This window comes from Protopterus annectens, chromosome 1.part1, assembly GCF_019279795.1.
Source record: "Protopterus annectens isolate FY-2018-M chromosome 1.part1, PAN1.0, whole genome shotgun sequence".
Taxonomy (NCBI): domain Eukaryota; kingdom Metazoa; phylum Chordata; order Ceratodontiformes; family Protopteridae; genus Protopterus; species Protopterus annectens.
The window spans coordinates 846,640,073-846,662,189 of record NC_056726.1 but is presented as its reverse complement, the minus strand read 5'-3'; the positions used below and the strand labels follow the sequence as shown (position 1 = coordinate 846,662,189).

General features: G+C 39.3%; 1 protein-coding gene across 1 annotated transcript in view; it reads left to right on the top strand.

Annotated features, from left to right (window-relative positions):
* The window catches only part of LOC122815150 (probable E3 ubiquitin-protein ligase HERC1), a 5,886,073-nt gene that overhangs the window by 3,505,819 nt on the left and 2,358,137 nt on the right, over positions 1-22,117 (top strand). The window contains exon 42 of the mRNA XM_044087407.1: positions 2,250-2,457. Coding sequence (XP_043943342.1) covers positions 2,250-2,457 — 208 coding nt within the window. The remainder of the gene's footprint in view (positions 1-2,249; positions 2,458-22,117) is intronic.

Sequence of the window (22,117 nt, the reverse complement as noted above, 5' to 3'; positions counted from 1 at the left end):
CAAGTAGTTGTGGCCAGAACGTTGTTAGTACTTCTCCATACAGTATCTATACATCCTGCTAGCAGACACCATCAGAGGAGGTAACCATCATGTTAAAGTAAAATGCCTTCCGTGCAATGCTAGAAGGTAGGTCTCTAGATTTCACAGACAGCTATTTACAGTCCAGGAAGTCTGTAGCTGTGGTAGGCACTGAAGCAGAGTTCTGGCTGTGGAAGGAGATTATGAACATGACTATATAGCTAATATAGAAAATGTTTGAGGCATTACAATTACAGATGTATACAGTAATTTATAATGCACTACAGTGTTTAGAGTATGTTACAGTACGGGGGTCTATACCAGTTCATCGAAGATTCAGTTCACTGAACCTGACTTCATCGACCCCAAACCACCAAAATTCACTTCTGCAAATGTTCACATCAGAAAAATATTTCACCAGGGAAAGAAAGCACTTGGCCAACACCACAACAGAACACACACCGCATTATGTCAAACCCACCAAGTGGGTGGCTGCACCCCCCACCCCCCTAACTACATATACCAATGGAGATCGCAGTACAGTGGGGAAAATGGCAGTGTTGTGCTGTTGGCCAACTGCTTCCTTTCCCTACTTTAATCTTTCAGGGATGTGAATGTTCGTGGAAGTGAAGTTCGGCGGTTTTGGGTCGATGAAGTCGGGTTCGCTGACATGAACCTTCGATGAACTGATATAGACCCACAGTATGGTATAGGGAGATCCAAGTATTTAGCTAACAACCCTAAATCAATTGCATTTGGTTTCATTACATAGGTGTTCTTTCAAAGTTTTTTACAGGGCTTCCAAGGTTTGATTGTTTTTTAGCATCATTTGGCAGGTGATTACACAGACTAGGTCCTAGTCTAGAAAAGGCTGTTTTTCCTATAGCCCGTTTGAATTTTGGTCTGGCTAGTAATATAATGGCATCTTGGCTGTTTCTGAGTGAACATGTTTGTTCTGTAGGAGATGTTTTCTTTTCAGAGGGGGTAGTAACTAAGCTGTAGTATTTTGAAAATCAGTATGCTAAGAAGCAGTGTAGCTCTGATTATGGTGGTTAGTCGACTGAAGTCTTCTAAAATATCACAGTGCTGCCATTTTTGATTAGTAAGTAGTATCATTTTGTTTTCTACTATTTGCAGTTCTTGGGTGTGTGGGCTGAATAGAGGCATAGTAGGGGTAGCTCATATTCCATTTTAGGGATTATGATAATTTTAGGTATAGCTATATTGGCAGCCAGTGAGAGATTCCATAACAAGGTTTGAGCTGTAAGAGGAATTTGGCAGTACTGTTATTTATGTGAGTTATAAAGTTAAGGTAAGGATCCAGAATGATCTCTTGATATTTTTACTAAGTAACATTTTAAAGGACAATTCTATTGCATTGCTTGTGTCGAAAGGTATCCGTCTGCTTGGATATTTTTGGAATCCAAACTTGCAACTGTCGTCAGCTGGTCAGCAGTTCCAACACAGTGATTACTGTTCCTGTTGTATACGAATTTGCAGTCAGTCCAAAGTTGTATTTCACCCTCACTTTGATAAAATGTGTTTCTAAGAACAGTTAATATTCTGCACATTTCTGCAATAGGGCTTGGACAGGATGTAGGCAGTTCCGAGGAATGCAGCAGGGGTGCACGGTTTACACCATTAAAAACGTAAAGAGGATTAGAAACTCTTAATATATAAATGTGCAAAGAAAGAAAACAGTGGATGGACTGACAGATGTTTAAGTATGTTAAAGAAATATGTAGAGTCCAAGAGGGTGCTATTTAAAAAAAAAAAAAAATATATATATATATATATATATATATATATAGAGAGAGAGAGAGAGAGAGATGTATGTATGTGTGGGTGTGTGTAATGAGGAGGGTAGTTTAGTAAAAACAGCCTCACTGAAGATTTGTTAGAAACAGTAATTTAAAACATGAAAATGCTTATTATAGGCATGCATCCGTTTTTATGACGTATGGAAAAACAGAAAAATACAGCTAAGCTTTTATTAAGGTGGATTTGATCTTTTCTAGCGTGTAGGGAAATGGACAGACTGGATGAGACAAGCAGCCCTGCTCTCCTGTCAGATTTTTATTTCTTTGTTTCTAAACTACTTCTGTTTAAGTTGCTAATTTAGATTTATTTTTGCAGGTAAGATGCTGTACAAAAAACTTTAAGCAACAACTCAGTGTAGAGGCGTTTTAGGCTTTCACTTTTTTTTACCTCTTTGTTTCTTTCTGTGATAGGGATTTCTACTGAAGCCAGCTGTAATGGAATGGAAGTGCTCGCTAGCTGGATGCTAGAGCATCCTCTGCCAGACGAAGAATTATTTGTTTATTCATCTGCAAATAATGAGAGAGATTTGGAAGTAACACCATATGAGAGTCAGCATGAGATAAAACAAAATCATTCAGAAGTACTGGATTCCTCTGAAGATGTGAATAACATAGACAGGTGAACTATTAATGCCAAACATATTTATCTTACAGTTCAGTATAATCTCAAGTTATGTGTTTTTGCTTGCTGGATGGTTAAGTGAATGGCTCCCTGTACTTTTTTCAGCTATGACCTTGGTCAGTGGCAGAGGTTTTGGCAGATGACATACAAACCATGCAAAGTAAGAAAACCATTACAGGCAAAAAAATACTAATTTATAATTCTAGAGTCAGTTGTTACATCTGTTTGACCCATTGTACACCTGTATACAAATAAGCATCATGCCAACTCAACAGCACTGTATATTTGCCACAATTATTAAAAAAAAAAAAAAAAAAACAGAATGCTAAGACGCATGTTATTAGTGGGTTTGTGTAATAGCAATAACATGCCTTCAAGGATTTAAGCATATTTACCTCCTTTAACTTTAAACTTATCACCTCCTACCTTCTACCTTGCTTAACTTACTGTTCCCAAATGCTCACTAATCTGAACTCCTCCCCTACTAACAAAACTAGAATTGACCTATCACAAGATAGCTAGATTTGCAGCTCAACAAACATATAAATCCTACCACTGTCTTGCGCTAAAATGCCTGAACTGGCTTGAAATTCTGCACCCCTTTCTCCAATCTCAACTCCAAATCCTACACACTATTCTGTATCAGCCTACTTTCTGTCCAGTACTATCATCCCTCATCTGACTCTATTCCCCTATCAGACATCTCCGAAGTGCAAACCAAGACCTATTATCTGTTTACAAACCTCAGTCAAAGACAGGGTGCAATCTATACAGCTACCACCCCTCTATTGCATGGAACAAACTCCCACTAGAAATCAAGAACGTCACACACCCCAAACAATTTAAGCTAGCCACCAAAGACTACTTTAAAAAACACTGGACCTGCCACTGGCTGCACTCTCCCTGACCATACCCAACCAACTTAGTCCTGTTTATCCGATACATTCCCATTACTTCTATGTAACTTTCAAAACTTTTCCTTTAATCTACTTATTGTATTTTAGATTAGCCAACTATTTGAAACTACAATCATTTGTGCTTCTTATGCTTTCATTGTTGCCATGTTTTTGTTTATAGTATTGTATAATACTGGCAACTACTGTATGTTGATTCTGTAACTAATTAAATAACACTATAGTCCTTTTTTTGTATGTTCTGCAGCTTTTCTCCCTGGGCCTCCGCTGAAAAAGGGCTTCAGCTCAGTCAGACACTCCCGGTCAACAAATGTTAAATAAAATAAATAAAATAAATGTATTTATGTGTTTATTCATATATTCATTCTTTTTTTTGATTGGGATATTCTTGCTCGGCTAATGCCCTTTTTCATTGGAGTCCCACCCAGAGAGTAAAGCTCCACAGTTGCAATAAGATTTATGTTTGGATAACCAGTTACATGCACACCTCAAGTTTACAGTCTATATAAAAAGCAAGCAGGTATAAAATGACTTATAGATGGTGAAAGTAAACAAAATATTTTCACTGAGTATGATGAGATGTGACAGTCTCAGGAAAAGTGGTGAAACCACATAAGGGGAATCAATCAGAGACAAGATTGGAGTAATATGGAAAGTTGCAAGACTTGTATATGAAGACTGACAGAAAACTAGGCAGAGAAGGGAGAGGGAGAAGAGTTAGTTAAGGACAGATGTTAGATGAGAAGTGAAAGAAAATAGGAAATATTGTGGGGGAAGTATTAAAAAGGAAGTGTCAGGTGGTAAATATTAGAAATGAATAGAAATGCTGAAGTATGTTTCAATTAAACAAGGCAGGAGGGTGGGCAGTTGTAATCTAGCAATAGTTTAATGCAGTGGCAGAAAATAAAGGTTTCATTTTATTAAAAATATCTAACAAAATAAGAAATAAATAGATTTAAATAAGGGCATCAATTCTGCAAAATAGCACTCCTTAAAATTGTATTAAAAGAATTACAAAATTAAACCCTTCAAGTTTAAGTCATTATTAAGCCCAAAAGGGCTTGTTAGCTGAAATTTCAAAAATAATTCTCTTTATTAAGTAAGCCATTCTCTAATGAAAAAAAAAACACTTCTGTTACAAACCGTTTTAGAACAAATTAAGTTGAGTGTTCATGTTTTAAAGTAGTTAAGTCCTTCATGATGTGTTACTGCCAATGTATAGACCATTACTAAAATATAACCTTTTAGACATTTGGTGGATTTTTAACTTATCAGCATTGCCTACTCTTGTATATCTGGTTTCCCTTTGTTTGTCTAAGTCACCAAAGTGTGAATTATGTTTTCCAGATATTAAATTCTGAAAGAGAGTAACTTGAAAAACATTAAAAAATGCACAACTTGTTTTCAAGGGGACAAGTCCGCCCTGCACCCCACATGTGAGGCATCTGGCCACCTATTACTCTCCTCACTTATTTTTTTTTATATTGGTCAAAGTCCTCCACTGTCCCTTACTTCTACAGCCCCTCTAAAACAGCAAATCTTGGCATCACCAAAACATGGGTGAAAGGTAAAAACTCACTAAAAGTGGTCATTTTGCTTCCCTGTTATTTAGACCACTTGTTTCAACCACAAACTTTTTGGAAAGTGGTCACTGACTGATTCTTACTAAAATGTTTTTGGACAAATAAGCTACTTAGCTGGGAGAAAAAGGGAAGAAAGTTAATGTGTGTTCTTTGAGAAGGTTACTATAACCTGTGGTATTTCTTTTAGAAAAGGTGCTGTTATTAACAGATATTTTATGCAAGACAGTGTCATAATCCATGTGGGGTTTAAAGCACTGTATGTACACTCATTTATTCATCTAGTCAAAGAATATTTTTGTGATGCCATATTTAAGACTGGGGGACTATTACAAAAATATTTTGTTATATAAGAGAAAAAAGGAATGAGTTATCCATGGAATAATCATTTTCTTGGGGCAAGAACTGTGAATAATTAAAGGACTGTACATTCAGTTTGGAACATATGAAGTTGTGGAAGTGATGTTAATTTTTTAAAAGAAATATGTATTGAGTCTTAATGATCAAATAAATATATGGCATGGGGATTTGCAATATGAATTAGTTTTTGAAAAGTAAAAATGGAAAATTATGCATTTGCCTGTCACTGCTTTCACTTCTGGTTCCAGGGGTGCTTTAAGATATTCGGGCAATCTAACTGATTTAGTCATTCTAATGGAAGATGTTGCCAGCAGTGTTGGGAAAGAAGTTATTCTATACAGAATTGTAAAACAAGTATGTAGGAAATGTAAGAAAACATGGTATTTTTGATATGATTGTGAGAAGGAAGAACTTGAGGTATGGGAAGATAAAGAAGGGGGTAGTAATAGGTGATGAAGCAAACAGAATGAGAGAATAAAATGAAGATAATACTTGGGGAGTTGATGTTACTAGGGAAGCTTTAGATGGAGTTGCAGGAGAAAGAAGATATTACTGAAGATACGTTGGAGATTTTATGGGAAGAAGGAATCCGGAGGAAAATTAATTCTGAAAGAAGAAAGATGTTTAGGAAGAACTCTGTTAGGGAGAGACAGTGGCCTAATGTTTAAGGTGTTTGCCATACAAACACAAGGTGCAGGGTTTGAGTCTCACAAGGGATAATTGGCTAGTCTTAAAATGGCTCGCAAGGGCAGTTAGCTTAGTACTAATCTATGAACCTATGAACTTGAGATTAAGAAGACAAAGCTTAAAAAAATCCAACAAAAGTCAAATAGAAAGCAAAATTTGGATCAACGTAGGAAATTGTGTTTACTCCCTGTATACTTTTTGTAAAGAACATTTGTGGATATTCTAGTTCCGGCATGAATCTTGTCAGGTACAGACTAAAGGGGTCTTATATTCTTTGTTGGGTCTGATGAGGGCTGAGTACATGACCTGTCTGGACCTAGATGCTATGCCCTCACTTTATAATTTGAGTAACAGAAAAGGATTTTCTTACACATATTGGTCAAAGGCTAGGGTACTGTTTACATGAATTCACAGATCCCTGATTAGGAAATCAGCTTTTAATGGTTTTATTGATGACATAGTTACCCAGGGTGGCAGACTTCCCAAAATATACTGTAATGCATTTCTTGGTATTGAGTTTCAAGCCATGGTTTCGGCACCAAGTATTTATCTATATTAGGTCTTCCTGAAGGGTGTTCTTGTCTTGGGAGGATTCATTGACTGCTCCCAGTTTGCAATTATCTGCAAACTTGGTTATCCAAAGGCCTTTGCAATTGGTGTTGACATCCGAGACGTAGATGCCAAGGAATGGGCCTAGCACTGAGACCTGAGGGACTCCACTGGTGACTGCCCTTTTGTGGAGGTGGCCTCACCGATTTTAACCTCTTGGGTCCTATCAGTTAGCCAGCTAACTATCGACTGTGTTATAAAGGGTTTTATACCTAGTTCCATAAGGTTGTTGACAATGCCTAAGTGGGGTATTGTATCAAATGCTTTAGACAGATCTAGGTAGGCAGTAGGTACCATTTTCCCCTCTTCCATTGCTTTAGTGACCTTTCAAAGAGGTCTACCAGATTCAGTAAGCATGACTTTCCTTTGAGAAAGTCAAACTGGGATGGATCCAGTGTCTAGAAGTCTCCTATGTCCTTGTTGATAATTTCCATGGTAATTCTTCCCATGGCTTTGCAAATAAGACTAGTCAAACTAATGGGTCGGTAGTTTCCACTATTTGTTGACAGCCCTTCTTTATGAAGGGGGATGAACATTGAGGTCCTCCATTCATATGGCACAAAGCTTCCTTTAAGATTATAGTTAAATAATGACTCCAGCAGTCATGATTAGTTGTATTTCAAACTATTCAGGAAGCATTCGGCAATGTTATCAGGGCCTATTGAGGACGTTGAAGCCATGTTCTTGCCTTTAGTGACTGCAGCCAGTCCATGCTCCATTGTTATAGTTGGAGGAGTTATGTTCCAGGATATTTTTGAAGAGGTTGTTGGGGGGGGGGGGGGTAAAGTTGGAAATTAATGTGTCTGCCAACAGGTTCACTATAGCACCAGGAATGGTGAATGTGGCACCATTAACCACCAGTTCAGCACATTGCTGTAGAAGGCCCTATGGTTACCTTTCATCTGAGAGGCTATCTTAACCTTAGAGTTGGCTATGCTTGACCTAATTAGTGCTCATAGTTGCCTATTTTCTTTGATGAGAGAGATTTTATCTTTATGGGAATTACCCTTCCTGATTTTGCCATTTTTTCCCCATTTGTTGTATAGTCTGTTTAATTTGGGACACCACCAGTGTGGTTTGTTTTGGGGGCTAGTCCTGGGCTTACTTCTAGAAGATACATCATCCTTTATGCAGCCATTGACATGGTTGTACAGAGCTACTGAGAGCAGTTTAGCATAGACTGGTGTGTTCTCGGGGGTTTGGAGGGGCATTGAATTTTGATAAAACATCACTTAAATGTTAATTTATCCTGGAATAGTTTCTAACTTTCAGTGGTTTTAATGGGATTACACAGTTAATTTTGATTTCAAAAGTGGCAGCTTTATGATCGGACCTTACCAGGGAAGACAAGACATTGGAGGATGGTGCAACATCCTCCCATATTTGTGAGCATGCTGTCCAGGATTTTGGAGCCTCTAGCGGGCGTATTCACTATCTGGTCAAGGGCGCTTGTATTTACAAAGTCTAGAAATCTCTGTGCCTGTAGATGTGAGTCCTTGTAAGATCTCCAGTCTGTATAGGGGTAATAATTAAAGTCTCCCATGAGAAGAGTGGTAGGTTGGATGGTAAGTGCCTCCAGTAGGTCCAAGTGTGTACTGCAAGCTTCTTGGAACATGCAGGGTGATCTGTAGCAGCCTAGGATATGGTAGGGGATTTTGTCTATGGTTATCTGCACATGGAGGAACTCCAGCACATCATCCAGTCTGACTACCATAGAATTATGCAAGTTATTGATGTATATTGAGATACCTCCACATTTAGCCCTTGTGTGTGCATCTACTGTTCTAAAATTGTGGAAGGCATTAAAACTTTGCACTGCTGGTGTACTGTCTGCCACTTAATGTCTCGGTAATCGCACCAATGTCTATATTCTTGAGTATGAGGTGGGCTTGAAAGGAGTGTACTCTTTATTTTGGCTCCTGTCATTGAGAAGTAACACCTTGAGGTTCTGTTGAGTTGATTTTGCTATGTTTATAGTTTATCAAATTGGCATTGCGTAAAAATGGCACTATGGGTGTGGATAAAGTTTTAGCTAGTATTGGAAAGCCTAGAGGGGAAAGGTGCAGACCATCTTTGGCAAAGCATTGTGGTCTGTCCTGCTAAGCTGACAAATGTTGGATCCCCTTAGAGTGGAACCAGAAAGACAGCCAGTTGTTGAAATCAATCATATCTGATGTTAATCTTAGTTCATTCCTTACTGATGGGTTATCGGTTCCGTCCTCAGAACTAAGCCGGCCAAATATCAAGCTCGTGTCAGCCAAAAACTCTCGAGCCAAGGTCCTACCCACAATGCTCTGCTCCCTGTTACCTCAGATCTCGTTTGCCACATTGCTGTGCAGCCGTGTCATGCCATTCTCTTCAGCTAAGTGTATAGTTTTATATATCGTTTCTTCTCTAAAGTTTTTCACTCAGTTTCTTGTATTATTCTCCTACCCTATCATACCCTTAAGACTCTCACCGTTTAGTCTACTTCTCTTTATTCCCCTTTTCTTACCTTTGAGGTAATTCTTCATTGCCATCGTTGGTAATCCTTCTTCCTTCTCTCTTCTTACCATTTTGGGTAGCCTTTCCTCTTCTTTTTGGTACTGTCCTCCTCCACATCATTATGTCAGATAAGAAAAGTAGTGCTGGTTTTAAACAGTGTAAGGATTGCGGCCGTAAGTTACCGTTTTCCCATGGCCATGACTTATGTGTCTATTGTTTGAATGTCCCCCACCTTACTGTGGATTCCCCATGTGGGATTTGTAGAATTTTTTTGACCAGGACACTTAATGAGAAAAAGAACAAGTTAATCCTGAACGGTCTTCTAAAATCTCCTTTATGTGAGGCTATTTTAGGGTCATAGGGCTCACCCCCTCCTGCTAAACCCTGTAAGAGACGTTCTTCCTCTTCCTCATTGAGGTCGCTCACTTCATCTCCCTCTGGAGATCATAGGGAGTCGAGGCCTAAGAAGGTGAAAATGACTACTACAGTGCTGCCACCTGGGAGCCTTTTGGCTCCAGGCTCAGCACCGCCCCAGTTGATTCTTGCTCCAGCCATGTCCTCCTTATTAATGGCACTGGAGTTCCCGGTGCAGACAATTACGGCTCTGACACTTCCGTCGCAACCCTTACCGGCACCATCCATGCAGGTACAGTTCCCTTCAGCACTGTTTGTACAATCCCCTTCAGCCCCGAGTATGACATTACTGTCCTCCATGGTGCAGACACTTTCAGCACCGACATGTTCTTCGGTGCAGTCCTTCTGGGCACCATCATTGTTACTGGTGCAGACACTTTCCTCGATGGCACCATACTCATCAGTGCAGACACGATGTAGACACCTTTGACTTCTATGGCGCTGACGTTGTCGGCGCAGACTACTTCGACACCATTCTCTTCAGTGCAGACACCTTCGGTTCTGGGCTCTGCACCTCTTGAATTAACAAGGACCAAGTACTCTCTTTCCTTGGATCCGTTTGTTAGTAGCCAATATAGTACTTTCCTAGAAAGGCCACAATCGCCCTCAGGTTTCTCTATGAGGTCAACCAGGAGCCTCTCTGAGCAAGATGTGTTGCGGCTTGTTGACCAGTTGCTTGTGGCCAGAGGTCTCTCTCAACCATCGAAATCCACGTTCCCTCCTTCAGGTGAACGTATATCTCCTCAAACTCCAACATACACTACTCCTTCGACTTCCACCCAAGTAATGAAGCCCGTTACTCAGACAGCAGCTTCCCTTCCTCCAACCCCAATAGTGGATCTCACTTTGGAACTGGAGTTGTCTTTGTGGCCCTCGGTGCACTGGACATCGGGCTGTTCTCAGGCCAGTGGCTGTGCCATGGGGGAGGGCATTCTTGGTTCCACTCTGATTTTTTCTATGGCACTCTCCAGGAATCCTCTCTCTCTCATGCTGCACAGTCCTCTTGACACTCCTGGTGTGGGGGCAGGCTCGTCAAGGCAGGGTGTGACCCCGGTTCCAAGGTTGTTGTGCTAGGTTCTGGGCTTGCATCCCTCCTTGGGCAGGCCAGGGAGAGGGCACTTGCCTCTGCTGGCAAACCCCACATGTTGGAGTCCTCTCCCCCCTCTGTGCCGTGACTCTCACAAGCTACAACTGCCGGACACCGGGCACAAGGGCCTCAGGTTTCTCCTCCTCCGGAGACCCCCTCTTTGCAGTCTTCCCCAGAACATTCCACTGAGGAAGTACCCTGCAAAGCGTCATGCAAGAGGAAGCACATGGACCCCACTGAGGAGTCTTTGACTGAAGATACTGACTTTGATGACAGGGAAGGGTCCCCATGGTCACCCTTTGATGAGGTGTCCTTTGGTGACATCCTCGGGATCCTTAGACAGAGAGGTGACTGGAAGTCCTCTAATCCTTCCTCTGAGGAAACCATATTTCTGCAGACCTTTCATGCCCGGCTTCGTACCTCCTGGGTTACCCCGGCAGCCAATGAGCTTGTCCAACGTGCATGAAAGGCTCCTGACACCCTGGAAGTGATACCGGGGAGGCCTGATAAAATCTTATCACCCCAGCTGAGCTTCCCCATTGGTCACGAGATCTTCCAGTAGATGTCATGATGATGGTGGTGGCTGCAACTAAGAAAGATTTGGCAGAAGAGAGCCAAACTGTTCATCTGCCCAACAAGGAGTCCCAGGCGATAGACAGACTAGGGAAGCATTTATTTGCTTCATCGACCTTTGTCGTAACACCTTTGAACCATTTGGCACACTTTATGAGGCTCCAGAGGGATCTTATCAACTAACTCTCTGAAACCTTGGCAGGAGCTGTTTCTGATGAGGTCTGTGACAATGTAGCTTCTCAGATAGCCACCCTAGTGTCCATCTCCAATTCTTCCAATCGTCTAATTCCTCCTGGAATGGAAGGAGTAACTAGAGCAGCAGGCATGGGTATAGTCACCAGACGACATACCTGGATGCACCTTTGTGACTTTGCGGACACCTTTAAGGCTTCCTTCATTAATGCCTCCATCGAGGCCACTTCTTTGTTTGGCCCTAAAGTTAAAGATATGCTGGCAATGTGCAAATAAGATGGCAAGACCCTATCTGCCATTGGTGTCATACACTCCTCTCCTCAATGATTCTACTCCAGAAATCAGAGGAGCGGGAAGATGTGGCACAGGAAATCACAGGGCTCTTTCAGTGGTGCACATGCCGAGTTCTCCCCTAGAGGCAGAGAGGGAAACTCTAGTGGAAGACGCCCCTTTAGGGGCCGAGGAGGTTTGTGAAACTGGAGTTCCAGAGATTCTTTCTCTGGCCACCCCTATCAGTGCTCCTGAAGCATTGCCTGACTGCTCATCTCTGGAAGCGGTCGGGGATCATCTTGCCTTGTACCCCACTGCCTGGTGAAATATAACCACTGACTCTTGGGTACAATGGATAATATCCAGAAGCTATCACATCCCCTTCCATCTTTGTCCAACCTCATCCAGAGTATTACCCGACATTCCACCCAGTCAAAGGGAAGCAGCAGCACACAAAATCCAAAAATTGCTACAGAAGAGTCATCCAGATGCCCCCCAGACCAGATAGGTTCCAGTTTTTACTCATGGTTCTTTTTAGTGCCAAAAAAGACAGGGGACTGGAGACCAATTCTGGATCTCAGCACACTGAACAAATTTGTAAAAACAGAGAAATTTTGGATGGTCATGGTTCAGTCTATCCTTCCTCTCCTGTAAGAAGATGATTGGATGTGCTCTATAGATCTTCAAGATGCGTATTACCATATAAAAATGGACAAACCCTCAAGAAGATATCTCCACTTCCGCATAGAAGCCAGTGACTACCAATTTCGAGCTATGCCCTTCGGTCTCTCTACAGCCCTCAGAGTGTTCACCAAATGCATGGCAGTGGTTATCGCTCACTTGCGACTTCAAGGATTCCAGCCATTTCCATATCTAGATGACTGGCTCCTCACTGCCCCCACCAAGCATCTACTGGAAGAAGCCTTGCACTACACTCTCCTCACAGCACAACGCCTGGAAATTATTATAAACTGTGAGAAGACCAACATGACCCCAGCTCAGTCTTTGGGATTCATTGGGGTACTGTTGGACACAAGAAATTGCACAGCATCTCTTCCGGACCACAGGCTTTAAAAAATAAGGCAACAGGTTCAACCACTGCTCTGTCGCCACAAATCTCCTGCTCGATCTATACTCCAACTCTTGGGGTCAATGGCAGCCTCGATCACCATTGTTCCTCTAGCCAGATTCCACATGAGGCTCCTGCAGTGGTTACTTTTCACTCAGTGGTACCCTTTACAACATTCTTTGTCTTTTCAGATAAGTGTAACTCAGAGATACAAGCAAGATTTACTCTGGTGAATGTCTTGAAATCCCAACAATGGTCTCGCCCCTTCAGCCCCCTTCAGCCGAAAGCCACGGTGACCACGGATGCCTCCCTGATGGGGTGGGGGGGCTATGTCAGGGAAACTCGGTCCAAGGCACCTGGTCAGAGACAGAGGCCATTTTGCATATCATTGTCCTGGAACTGAGGGCGGTGCTACTAGCATTGCATGCATTTCATTCCATCCTTCTGTCAGGGACTATTGTGATCCAGTCAGACAGCATGTCAGTGGTCTGGTACATCAACAAGCAAGGGAGCACCAAATCTTACCCATTATGCTGAGAGGCCTTGAGAATATGGCAATGGGTGATAGCTTCCAACCGCTTTCTAATTGCAGTGCACATTCCTGGGAGCTCCAATGTGATAGGGGACAACTTGAGCAGGTGCATTCTACAACCTCACTAGTGGTCCCTCAACCCTGTGATAGCGACAAGAATCTTCAACCGCTGGGGCCAGCCTTGCTGCAACCTATTTGCCTCCCCAACCAACTACAAGTGCAGCAACTATTTTGCCCTGATCCCCCCTCGGGGACAGTCACCGGGAGATGCTGTAGTCCACACTTGGCCCTCGGGTCTCCTTTATGCTTATCCTCCTCTTCCACTTATCTCCCAATTTCTAAAGAAAGCACAACAGTTGAAAAGCAAAGTGATCCTCATTGCTCCATATTGGCCTCGACAAGTGTGGTTCCCCTTCCTTTGGCCTCACTTGCTAGATTAACCGTGGATCATCAATCCATCCCCAGCATTGATCTCCCATCCGCAGGGTCTGACTCACCCCAATCTAACAACCCTGAAACTAACAGCTTGGTTTCTCCACTTCCAATGATTGCCAGGCAGGAAAACCTCTCGTCCCCAGTGTGCAATATTCTTATTGCATCTCATAAATCGTCCACTAGACTAATGTATCTCAATAAATGGAAAAAGCTTTCTTTATGGGCAGCGGATAAACAATTAGACCCCTTGTCAGCCCCAGTTTTGGTGGTTTTGGATTACTTATCACATCTTTTCCACTCTGGGGTGTCTGCCTCTACTATTCATGTGCATTTAGCTGTCATTTCAGATTTCCATATTGGTTTTCAGGATTCTTCGCTTATGTCACATAGACTCTGTAAAACTTTCTTGAAGGGGGTTCTTCACTTAAAACCTCCCTTTAGAGAACCGGTACAACCTTGGGATTTAGCCTTGGTTCTGCAAGCTCTAACAGCTCCCCCCTTTGAACTTGTTTCTTCATGTGATGTAAAATATCTCTCTTGGAAAATGTTGTTTCTGATTGCACTCACATCGGCCAGACACTGTGGATAGGGTATCACTGAGAACTAATTCATCCTTTTTACCAAAAGTGGTGTCAGAGCAGTCTGTCAACCAATCTATTGAGCTTCCAGTATTTTTTCCTAACCACTCTAACAAGGGAGAGTATTGCCTGCACGCTTTGGGTGTTCATAGGCAAATACGGTTTTATCTGGACAGAACAAAATCTACCCGTAAATCAAACCAACTATTTCTGGCTTTTTCTGGACCAAGACGAGGTCATCCTGTCTCAAAAGTTGCATTGGCTTCATGGTTGAGAAATCGTATTACCTTTATCTACAACAAAAACAAGGTCTCCTTTTCTCACAGAGTGAAAGCACATTCTACAAGGTCTATGGCAACTTCAGCAGCTTTCCATGCTAGGGCTTCCGTTAATGATATTTGCTCAGCTGCGACTTGGGCCAAAGCTCATACTTTTATTATTCATTACAAATTGGATTTGGCCTTCAGAGATAGAGCTTCATTTGGCTCCATGGTGCTCAGGAATGTCCTTCCATGAGGGCCACCCAGGGATATAGGTACCTGGGGACTCTGTCCCATCAGTAAGGAATGAATGAAGATTAACAATATCAGATAAAGAAGTTATGTCTTACCATAACGTTCCATCTGTGTTGCTGATCTTCATTCATTCATTACTCACCACCCTTCATCCCTCTCCGGAGGTTCCTGCTTGATCTCATATACTACTTTATTGTAGGTCTGTTATGACCAGAGGTAGCCTCTACTTTGGTCTATCAACTTGCAAACTCGATCTGAGGTAACAGGGAGCAGAGCATTCTGGGTAGGACCTTGGCTCGTGAGTTTTTGGCTGATGCGAGCTTGATATTTGGCCGGCTCAGTTCCAAGGACGGAACCGATAATCCATCAGTAATGAATGAACGAAGTTCAACAACAGAGAACATTAAGGTAAGACATAGCTTCTTTTTTTTGCACATATTGTGGCATCACTCTTGGTGATGGTAATAAGCTGCTCAATGCTAGGCTCAATTATGCTGTTAATTTGGTAATAATAAGAATAAAGAGTAAATGAGGGAAGTATTTGTGATTATAGAGCTGCTATTGGGGAGGATAGGTTTGAGTCTAGGTAAAGAGAAGAATAGAGCGATAGGAGATTTGGCGAAGATAGGTGGGGGTGTATTTTTCATAGGAAGGACATTTCTTTTTTGGATGCGAGATTTGGAAAGAATGGGATAGTAGAAGAACAATGGGTTACTATATTAAGGGATATTAAGGATATTGTAATTTGGAGGAGAACTTTTAAAGTGTTTAAGAAGAATGTCTGTCTTATAAATTCAGTCATATTAGAAGAAGTGGGATACTTAACTTGAGTTTTTATGTTTTCTAATAGGAAAGAAAATAATTTGCTGCAATTGATAGGTATTGTATTGTTCATTAGTAGGCAAGGAGGGTTAGGATTAATAAGTCCCTGCATTGTTAAATTTTTTTTTTATTTTAATAGTGATGAGAAAAAAATGCAGTGTGTGATAGTAAAAATAATGTTAGAGAAGTATTATTTATTTTGGCAAAAAAATGGAAGAAAATAAAAGAATGAAAAACTGATTATTTTCCAAGATGGTGATAAGCACCCTCTCCACAGAGCTCCTAACAGATAACTATCATCAAAAAGCCATACAGCTACAATATTGATGCATAATCCTGTGAATTAAGGCAAATCTCATCAGATCTTAACCAAGAAGTTTCAGAAATACAATCGGCCAAATTGCTGACTGCATGGACCTGATTGAAGACAAAATAAAAACAAATAAACTCCAGATAGAAAATCTTTGAGATGAGCTGGGCACCAAAATTAATGCACTCTCAGAAATCCAATAGAAATTCAACAGGAAATCACTGATCTTGAAGCTATGAGTCAATGCAACTATATTTTGCTAAGAGGATTGCCTGAGAAATATGAGCATTACGATCTAATTAAACTGGTGAAACAGATTTTTTGCACAGTCTTATAATCTGGTAAGGACTTTAACAATGTAGTAATCGAAAGGGCACACCAAGCTCTGCATAAAAGACAGGATCCAGCTTTACCAAGACAAATTTATGTTAAGTTACTAAACTATCAAGACACCCAGAGAATGCTACTTGCCACCAAAAAACAAAAGCAAATAATCTGGAACGGCCACAAATTCACCTTGCCCCAAGACATTTCTATAATGGTTAAAGAGAAATGACAAAACCTCTCAGCCTTCTGTGCAGATTTAATTAAACGTAAAATAAAGTTCCAGATTCTTTTCCCTAGCACTTAAATCTTTTACAACTATGAAAAATTTGCGATAGACTCACCTGAGTAGGCTAAAGCAGCATTCATTAAATGCTTCAGCAAAGCACCGGAACAGTGAATCTTCCTTGAGGACTTATATCACCGGAAGTACACACTCAAGTTTGATGAGGAGGCCCAGGAACGTAAGTTGCAGAAGTTGTAGGTGAGTAGGAGTTATTGAGCGCAACAACTTCCTGCGATACCAAAACATACCCCCACAAAATCTCACGATAACAGCTGGACTGAGCTTACTATACAGTAACCTACATGTAAGTCATAGTGCATTGGGGATAAAGTCTTTACCTGATTTAAAGCGTGAATTCATGCTATTGCTTAAACCTTTGCTCAACTGAAATCGATAGGAGAAAATAGTCCTTGGAGCAGGTAACATGCAGTGATAGGCAGAGATGAGTGACTTGCCACGAGCAATCGATGTCATGCATGACCTTAGCCTTTAGCTTGCTCAAGAAAGATATAGTTACTGGATTCATTCTTATCATGCTAAATATTTTTCATATATGTTGTACACTATAAATACCATATATACTATGATATATCCCATCTTTGGAACCATCATTTAACTGTACTGGGATACAGGAAACGATCTGAACTGTTCTTACCCTAACGGTGCAGAGATATGTATTCAAGATAACTTTGCTAACTCGTGTTTGCCAGTTCTCTTTTTCTTATTTTTATGCTTAATTTTGTTATTCTTCCCATCTCCGTAAATAGGATAAAATATAAAAACATATAAGGAAGATCATTTACCTGGATTGGACTTGTTGGGCAATAGTTTGTATTCAGCTTCTAACACAGAAGGTCAGCTATGGATACATGCTCACTTCTGAACTTAGCTACAATTGTTGCAAAGTTTGCTATTGATTAGCTCAGTTAGGAATATTGGATGATTGATACACTGTTTATCATTTTAAGAGCTGACTCAACTAATAGATTACAGGGGGGGTTACCAAACTCTCTCTGTTTGCATTGTTGAACTTTGCATATTAAACCAAGCTGTTTCCTGTTTTGATTCTATGGTATTATAACTACATTCGTTCTTAATAGGAATGTAAAGAAGATGAGGCTGGACTTATATCAGTATGTGCTTATGTCTGATTATTTTATGTACTTTATGTAAGTTTTGTATACACTTTGCTATTATGATTTTACCTCATAATGAGGTCAGTTGCTGTTACTTTGTACACATTTTCTTATTCTGGGGTTATAATATACTAACATGTACGTTGTATTTATTTATATAGGAAACGAATCTTAAGTGACAGCTCCTATTGATATAATCTGTGAGCTCATACATGTTATTGTTCAACTTATTTACTATATTTTAATTCATTAGGCTATTTCAACGTTTATTGTTCTGGCATATCCTTGTTACCTACGCTTGGAATAATGAGAGAGTTTAGATATAACAGAAGTTGTTTAAATGTATTAAGAGCCCTGTTATACATTAAATAAGAAAAATCTGGTGTTTCTTTCTTGTTAACATTGAAGCTAGGCCTGATTTAACTTAAGGAAGGGTTTAGAACTGAGTGAGATGTTATGCTTTCAGGACTGTAGACATAGTATAATATAATTAGAACATGATTTTCACTAAACAGTGGGCCAACTATTTATAAATTCACTCGAGACTTGGTTAAGTCCTGGTATAAAATGGTGGAAATCATAATCTATACTTAAACATCTACATAAGGTAATCTCAACAAATATCATTATCTTCTTATGTAGTTGTGGCACAACCCACATGTAGGAGAAAGTGGGTACCTCAAGGAGGGTTAAGGACGGTTAATTTTGGGGTAATTATAGTGATGTATAATAGTTTAAGTTTTACTAGAGTTTAAAGGGTTAAATATATATATTTTTTTTTTTTGTCAAAAATATTGAAGTTTTACGATATAGTAAAAGCAGGATAATATAACAACAATATAAAGCTTGCATTTGCAATACATGAAACCTATAACTATATACACATTTATAATAGAAGTCACCACAGAGAGCATTAATAACTTTAAAACTGACTAACAAAGAACTGAAAAAGAGAAAAAACACTTATGGAATTTAGGGAAGAGGAATTAATAAGGGGAGCATATCAGAGAAAAAATATGAGTATTAAGATTGCGAGATCCAAGTTAGCAACCTGGTATAATGTAAGAGTATAATTATAGTTATAGTTATAATTTTAGTTTGGGACATTGAGAGATATAGACTGGTTCATTTGTAACAAGTTAAGAATAAAAACAAGTGGGTAGAGTTGAGGTAATATCATGTATTACGTCTTGAGGATTAAGTCTAGCAATAGCCCCCAATATTTATGATAGTACTGTTTATGTTTAGTGTTAGCGTATGCCAACTTGTGGGAAGATATATACTTTATAGCTAAGGTGGAAAAATCATCCCATGAGATTGAGGATTGATCAGTCCATTTTTGGTGATATAAAATTTAACAAGGGCGCAGATAGAGATAAGAATATGTTTTATGATTTTGGGGTATTTGGGTGAGACAATATGTAATATAGCTGTTTCCCATGAAAAGGTGAATTTTTCATATCCCATCTTCTCTAATCTTACTCTAAGTGAGCACCATAAATTATGGACTTTTTTACATCCCCAAAAAACATGTAAGGTATCAGCTAATTGGTTTGGGCAATATGGACATTCTGCTGAGAATTTAGGATTAAATTTATGAAGAATTGATTGCGCATAATAAGCATTGTTATTGACCAGGATTTGAGTGTATAACGGACGTTTGAAGGGAATAAACTTAATGGTATTTTCTATGGCCATTTTTTTATTTTCATCAGAGATTAGCTGGCTTTTACTTTGCCAATAAGTTAAGAATAAAAGTGAGCTCTGAGCTTTTATGCTTGTTATTAGTTTATAAGTCTTCGAGATCGTTCTATCTTTGGATGCAGGGGGTTTTATTATTAAGGTAGCTAGGTTGATTTCTTGATGGTCTCTTTTGGCAAGGGGCACTTTAATTTTAATTACATAAAGGATTTAGGTGAGGATAGTGGTGTAATTCTTAGGAAATCCAAGTTTTTCCCTTAATTGTGTTATATTGATTTCTTGACATTCATATAAATCCCATACTGTAGAGTCCTTTATAAGAGGGAATTTAGTTAGGTCTGTTGGTTGATTGATAAGTTAGGATTTAAGTGGATCGGTTGTATAAGGGCAAGGGCATTAAGTAATTGTATAGATTTGAACAAATTTTGGATATTAGAAATCATATGTTTAAACAATGGATGAGGTTTCCTCATATAAGAGTCTTTTTGATTTAGGTTCAGAAAAGAGAGGGACTTGGGGTTTATATCTAGGGATTTAAATTGATCATACCATACTTTAACCCATAGGGGTGTACAGCACTTTGACTTGGGATCAAATGTATTGTTTGGATCAGCCTAGAGGAGGGTGGATACATAATAGTAGAGTTTCAAGTCAGGTAGTCCTAAACCTCCTTTGTCTTTTGGCAAGGAACGCTTTTCATATTTAATTCTAATCGATTTAGGATGCCACACGAATTTAGATATGCCTTTCTCTACATTTTTAAAGAATTTTTGTGGAATGACAGGGAAAGTGGCATATAGGTGAAAAAGAATTTTCGGTAAGATATTCATTTTGACCACACTAGCTCTTGATAGTAGGGACATATTGATATTTCTCCATCTACTAATATCATTCAATTTTTGACCATGTATTTAGTACGTTGTTCTTAAGGATTACATCGAAGTTAGGGGTGAAAGTTATTCCCAAGTATTTTATTGGTTATGATCTCACTATTGGGAAAGTATAATTCTTTATGTCCTAAGGGATTTATGGGGAAAATATAAGATTTATTCTAATTTAGTTTGTAATTTGATATAGCCGAGTATAGGTCTATGGCATTGAGTAGTTTTGGTAAGTCAGTATTAGGGAGTTCAAACTATAAATTTAAATCATCTGCAAAAGCAGAATATGTGAAATTTATATTTGATATTTTAGGAATATGATGGAAGATTTTTTGGGGATATGTATAGGAGCAAAGGTTCTAAATATAAATTTAAAAGGTAGGGCGATAGGGGGCAAACCTGCCTTGTACCGTTGGAGTTAAGAATAAGGTTAGAAAGGCATTTGTTGATTTGAATAGTAGTAGAGGCTTTCAGGTAGCGTACTTTAATTATTTTTATGAATTCTTGCGGGAAGCCAAAAGAGGGTAAAACATTAAACAGGAAAGCTAGGTTTACTCTGTCAGATGCTTTGCTTGCATCAGCAGTAAGGACATATCTCTGATGTCTATCCTTATCTAGGAGTCTATTGATGGTATCTAATAGAAGGGTATTATCGGATGTTTGTCTATTCTGCATAAATCCCATTTGTTCTTGTGAGATTATAGAAGGGAGAACGTTTTTTAGCCTATTAGCTAAGACATAGGCTAGAATCTTAAGATCAACATTTATAAAGGCAATGGGTCTATAATTGGCTTGGTCTAATGAGTCTGAGTTTGGTTTAAGGATTAGAATGTTTTTTGAGTTGTTAATATATCTATCAGTTATGCCATACTGAATTATGTAGTTAAATACCTTCAGTAGAATTCTACCAACCAATTCAGACAATTATTTGTAGAACTCTGCTGTGTAGCCATCAGGTCCCAGAGATTTACCTGGTCTAATTTTATTAATTGCTATTTTGATTTCTTCACGGTGTAGGGGTGATTTCAGAAGTTTCTTTTGATAATCAGTAATTTGTGGAAATTTTAGATTATGCAGAAACTCTTCCATTATGTTTGTAGGTGGAGGGTTTGATAAGTTATATAAATTTTTGTAAATAACTTCAAATGTGTTTAAAATGTCTTGACAGTTATACTTTATTACGCCTTTGTGTTTAATTTCTTTGATTCTCAAATGTCCATTTTTAATATTAATTAGTCTAGCCAGAGATTTAGAGGGAATTTGCGCCCATTTTGAATATCTATATAGTGATCTCATCTCAACAAAGGAGATATTTTCTAAGTATAACTCGTGTAATTGCTTTTGCAAGTCTGTCATTGTATCTTCTAGTTCAGCTGTGTATTTATATTGAAATTTTATTTCTATGTCTTTGATTTGGTTCTCTAGTTTGAGTTTAAGGTTATTGTGTTTTTTCTTAGGCCACAAGGAGTTTTGAATAATGAGGCCTCTTATAACCGCTTTAGCAGCTGCCACTTGCACATCATGAGGAATTTGACTAGAGATGAAGTCAGTGCTCAGTTGGGCAAGGATCGCATTTATTTCTTGTGTAACCTCTTGAACTTGAATGATATTAGGGTTTAGAGTCCAGTTGTTGAAATGAGAAGGTCTTTGGTTAAAAGAGGAGGTGTTAATAGAGATGTTAATTTTGGAATGGTCTGAAATGGTCCTAGGGGAAACATTATAATTAACTGTATAAGATGTGAAAGATTGGGAAATTAAAAAGGTGTCTATTCTTGACCAGGTTTTATGTGTGGCTGAGAAAAATGTAAATCTAGGTATAGAGTTATTGTGTTGACATTTTGTATAAGGGTCTAATAGATCGAAGGTATTTTGTAATTCTTCTAGGGCCATAGTAGTAT